The 5,477-nt window shown below is 52.4% G+C and overlaps 1 protein-coding gene across 1 annotated transcript; it reads right to left on the reverse strand.

Annotated features, from left to right (window-relative positions):
* Nucleotides 1-151: 151 nt before the first annotated feature.
* LOC144039498 (filamin-A-interacting protein 1-like) lies at nt 152-4,682 on the reverse strand. Its single transcript, XM_077552900.1, has 6 exons — nt 4,582-4,682; nt 3,787-4,026; nt 3,532-3,708; nt 3,097-3,275; nt 554-3,023; nt 152-477 (listed from the first exon to the last, which is right to left on the reverse strand). Exons 2-6 carry the CDS (start codon nt 4,018-4,020, stop codon nt 337-339), a joined length of 3,201 nt encoding a protein of 1,066 aa, XP_077409026.1. The 5' UTR covers nt 4,021-4,026; nt 4,582-4,682; the 3' UTR covers nt 152-336.
* Nucleotides 4,683-5,477: the final 795 nt, after the last annotated feature.

Genomic DNA, 5,477 nt, shown 5'->3' on the forward strand with positions numbered 1-5,477 from the left:
AGGCAACAAAATAGAAGAAGAATATTGGAATCAATATGCTTTTGTTGTGCGTGCACAAACACACGCACACACGCACGCGAATGTGCTTGATGAAGTATTTGTCAGCGAAGTCTCACATGACTGACTGTCGCCATGGATACGATGCCCCGCCTGCTGCAAGAAATACTTTCAGGAGCTTTGTTTAAACACTCACAAGAAACGCAACGTTTAATGAAGCATTAACGAGCGAATGGTGAAATCCATTTGATCAATCTTTCGAACACGCACTTGACACAAGAACGAGTGCCGCAGTTGTGTCGTCCCGTGGATCGGTTGCCACGGCAACGTGCGGACGCTTCAGCTGTGGCCCGACGGCGCGGAAGAAGCCGGAGGCGACTTTCTCAGTTCGATTTTCAGCACTTGACTCTCGCGGGGTTCTGTCGCGGGCTTGTCGGCCATCTTGGACACGGGGATGCGCGTGCTCGACGCCCAGCTGGTCTGCAGCGGGAAATACCGTTTAGCCAAGTTAGCAAAACATTGGGAAAGCTTTGGGAACAGCTAGCTTTGTTCTCACCACAGACGCGGTTGACCTGCACGTGGCGGCGGTGACGGGCGTGATGGTTAAGCTGCTGCTCATTTTGCCGGCGGCTTCGGTCATCTTCGAACCCGAGGCTTTCGGGACGCTTTCGTTGTCCTGCTTGTCGAGGGTCCTCAGGCGGATGTGAATCTTCTTGTCCTCTGTCGTGACCACGTTGCCGCTGAAAATGGGGGCCGCGGTTCCTTGGAGAGGTTCCGGCAAAAGTTGGGGTGAGGCTCGCGCGCAGGCCGCCGGGCCGGTGCTGACCGTAACGATGGAAAGTGGCGTCGGGTGACTATCGCTCCTGCGGGGACTTGACGTTCTGGAGATGGTGGTTATCGTAACCGGGGATTGGACCCGATCCGTCAGGTGGCACGCTTTGCCTTTTGCGTTGAAGGCGGCGGCCTTGGGGACGATGGTGATGCGAGGTTGGCGAAGGCCCAGCGTCGGGATGACGGTGGTGCTGGAAAAGAAGTCGTGGGCTCGCGGGCCGGCGATCTCCACCGTAGCGGTGCTGTCGGTGGGGTCAGGCGTCACCCGGATGTGAAGTGCTTGGCCCGGCTTGTGGGAAATGGACACTTCCGGGGGGCGAAGTTGCCCCCTCTCAGGGGTCTTCCTTATCCTGGCGGCCTCGGGTTCTGCCATTGCAGGCGGGTAGCGTTGGAGAACGGCGGGCTTTTTGAGACCGCGCTGCCTGAGGTTGCTCATGAGGTGCTTCTCCTCCAGGACAGACTCGCGAATGAAATCGTCCGCAGAACACCCGGCGGAGGCGTCGGTCTGCACCGCTGTGGACGTGAGCCGAGCGTCCGACATTCTCCGCCCGGTGACGCCGGGCCTCAAGGCGCGGCCGTGGCGCCGACTGGCTTCCAGCTCCTGGCTCAGGTTGGCCGCCTCCTGACTGGCACTCTTCCTCCGTTCTTCCTCCTCCAGAAAGCTCTGCTGGAGGACAGAAAACTCGTCCTGAAGCTGCGACAACTGGTCCTCCTTGGCCATCAGCTGGTGGATCTTCTCCTTCAAAGCCTGAATGTGCGCTTCCAGATCTCTGCTTTTGGCCTCCTCCATTTTGGCCTGCTGGCTTGTCTTTCTGCTCATTTCTTCCACGAGCTTGGCGAGGGAATTGGCTTTCTCTTGTTCCGTCCTGAACTTTTTCTCCAGCACTTCGTACTGATCCTCGGTCTTCATCAAATCCCCCTCCACGACCTCCAGCCGCTGGAGTCGACTCCTGAGCTTCTCCGTTTCCAGTGTGAGCTCTTTCATGTGACCTTCCTGGTTTGTCTTTGCCTTTCGCATCTCCTCCATCGTGGCTTTCATCTCGCGCAGGTCGGCGTCGAGCCGGCAACCTCGCGCCTGCTCTCTCCGATGTTGACCTTTCAAGTCCTCGTTCTCCTCACTGGCTCTCGTCACTTTGGCCTCCGTTTCAGATTTGAATCTGAGGAGTTTCTTGCTCTCGTCGATCAGCTTCTCCGTGACTTGGGTCACTTTGCATTCCTCGGCTTTCAACTTGCGGGTCAACTCTTCACTTTTCTCCTCTTCCTGTTTCTGCCTCTCCGCCATGTTCTTCCTTTCGTCCACCAGGATGACGGTGAAGGATTTGAGCTTCATGAGATCATCTTTCAGGATCATCTCTGCCCTCTCCAGCTTTGCCTCCAGGGACTCCAGGTCTTTAAGTTGTCTTTTCAGCGTCTCCAGCTCACCTTCCAGGTTGCTGGCAAGTTGCTTTTCTGTCTCCAGCTTGGCGTGAAGCTGCAAACATTCCGTCTGACTCTTGCCGAAAGCCATCTCCAGTTTCTCCAAATCAGCCATTTTCTTCTGCAGCGTGTCCATCTCCAGCCTCAGCTCGTCGCTGACGTTCTCCTGGTCCTGCAGCCTCTTTGCGAGCTCCCGGCAGCGAGTCTCGGTCTTGGTTATCTCCTCATCCTTGCCTTCCATCTCCAGGGCCTTCTTGCGGAGGCTTTCCAGCTCAGCCATGAGGGAGGAGTTCCCGCACTCGCCTTTGCTGATCTTTTGCCGCAGATCCTGCAGTTCCTCATCCGATTGCTGCAGCCGCGTGTTGCTCTTCTGCAGTTCTTCCATCTGGGTTGCGAGTCCGGCCAGCCTCAGTCTCAGCTGCCGGCTTTGGGACTCTTGCTCGGACACTTTGGCCGTCATCTCCCCTTGCTCCAGGATGGAAGTTGCCACCCTGTGCTCCAGCTCGGCCTCCAGCTTGAGGACCTTCTGGGCGTCCTGCTTTGCCACGTTGGTGATGTCGGCTAAGCGCTGCTCTTTGTCCTGCAACTTGTGAGTCAACTCTCGAACCTTTTGGGTCTGCAGGTCCAGTTGCTCGGTGTGCGCCTGCTGCTCATCCACCAACAAAAGGGCAAAGGACTTGAGCTTGACCAACTGGGCTCGGAGCTTCTCCAGCCGCCTGCTGTGCTCTTTGTCCTTGCGGCCCTGGTAGGCCTCTTCCTGCGCCAACAGTTTTTTCAGTCTGAAAACAAAGCGCATGCCATCAGGAACCTGCCGGCACCATCTCCCATCCAGGTCTTTGTGCGCGGACTCACCTCTCCCTCTCCTGCTCCAGCAGGTTGGTGAAGTCGTCGCTTTTATTGATGAAGTCGGCATGTTTGCTCTTCTCGCTGTCCAACTCCATGACCGTGCGGCGGTGACATTTCTCGGCCAGCAGGAGCTGCTCCAGCATGCGGCGGTACGTCTCCCTCTGTTTGTCCTCCAGACGCTCCAGCTGACCACAAACGTTTGGCATAAAGCGTTGGACAACATTTGAAGCCGTCATTCTAATATTTGTTCCATGAAATTGTATTAAATAACCAAAAGGTGTCGCTAAGTAATAGGAATGAATACTGAAGGGACGGAAAATGTAGTCTTGTACGGGATAAAGACCAGGGTCCACATGCCTGGGGTAGTGACTAGGGACGGGTCGGACGATTACGAGCATGGGCGACATGTCGGCAGAACGTCTTTCCGGAGGACGCGCTCACCTCGGCCATGGGCTTCTCGTACACGTCGTCCGTCGGGCGGCTGTGACGGGCGACCGCGTAGTCGTCCCTCTGCAGGGCCCGCAGCACTTTGGAGGGGACGGACCATCCGTAGCGGGACTCCAGCTTCTCTGGTCCACTTGTCTCAGACCACAACAGGCTGATGACATCCTCTCGGGCCTGAGCGTGCACACACACACACACACGGTTTCCTTCACTCTGGTCAACATTGCAGGCATTCCTTGAGACGAGCCCCACCTGGACTTCACCTTCCATGATTCCCAGCAGCTGGAGCAAATCCTTCTTTTTGGACAAGTTGACGTTTGGACTTTTCTGCTCCGACTTTCTGTCCTTCTCCTCTCGCTGGACTTTGGCCTTCCTCTTTCTGGAAGACTCTGCTGTTGTTTCCTCCTCCGGTCTCGCCGAGCCTTTGGATTTTGGCTTCTTGGGTCCATCGTCTTGGCTGTCCATGGTACATGTCCTGGATCGCATGCTGACCTGCGGGATCGATCATCAGAAATGTGTCAGTAAGTCTTTTGCTGCTGACATGCCGTCATCCAAATGATATACAATGACGGCATCGCGAGTGGTCCCGGGTTCAGGGCGTTGGGGGCTTGTGCTGATGTTGTGGATGAAAGCAGCTGGTGACTCAGACTCGGAGAATCCTGCCAGTTGAGCGGCAGCAACCATGTTGGTTATTAATAACTGGTCAGGGGCGCTGCTCAAGAGGAGCTATTCCTATTTTTATTTGTGTGTCCGCTCCCCAACACCAAACAACTTTGCTGTTACTATGACAACACGTTGCCCCGTCGCTGTCAACGTGAAGAAATCATTTTTGGGGGCTGGCAAAAGTACCTGCACTCCATTCTCTCTCTCTCTCTCTCTCTCTCTCTCTCGACTCGTTCATTTGATGTCTAAAGCGCCATCCTCGGGTTCTGCCATTCATCAGGATTTCCTTGCAAACTTTGGTCAGGTTGCTGACATCACTTCCATCTTCTTCATTGCTCTATTTTTCTGTCTGTCTGTCAGAGGACTTACTGTCTTTTATCTTACCTGCTTGTTGATGTCCTGATGTTGTTGGTCACATGTTTAAAAAATGAAAATTAAAAAAGTGTCCTGATTGGTCTTGATGGTGTCAAAGTAGTGAAAGCAAGTCCAAACAGCTCCTGAAGTTTCCAGTCACACAACAGCATTTACAAACATTTAACCACGCCCACTGTCACCCTGACCACACCCCACCCATCCTCCTTTTTTTTGTCTTATCTTTATGTCTGCCAAGTCATTTCTCAGCAGACTGTATATCTGTGCTTGAGCGACCCCTACAGGCAGAATGTGCAAAGTCTTTATTAATCTTTGATAACTGATGATTTCTTGATTGTTCAGCTCTAAATTAGAAGTTGCCAGGCAACAATAGGACGTGAGAATATTCTAAGGAGATTCCGGAAGTTGGCACTAAGACGTCATATAACGGAGACGGTGAGCGCACCTATCAAGTTGCCTCACCTGGCTTGCCACATACATTTTTAATTGCAAACAAAATTAAAGAGATTTCATATGAATAGATTTTACCTAACCAATGTATATCTGTTGAATTTAAGAAAGCTTTAGATATTTATTACAGTTAATTTGGTGAAAAGAGAAATCGTCCATTTATTCTGGTCTTGTCCATATACAAAACTGTTGTGGCGCAAATTGATACAATTAATTTATCCAGGCTTCTCCTTATTTTGGAAACATATATTATTCGGTATGTTTGAACATGATAAGAAGACTGCGTAAACAATTTTATTTGATTAACCACAGCACTGGGAAACGTCAAGTTCCACCAAAAGTTTGGATGTCGGTACAGGAAGTAGATATTCGTTGTTCATCAACGTGCCAAGACACCAGGCGTGCTCATTCAAAAACAAGTACAGTTATAAAACAATACCATAAAACATTTGATATGA

The sequence above is a fragment of the Vanacampus margaritifer genome, chromosome 19 (assembly GCF_051991255.1).
Source record: "Vanacampus margaritifer isolate UIUO_Vmar chromosome 19, RoL_Vmar_1.0, whole genome shotgun sequence".
In the NCBI taxonomy this organism is placed as follows: Eukaryota; Metazoa; Chordata; class Actinopteri; order Syngnathiformes; family Syngnathidae; genus Vanacampus; species Vanacampus margaritifer.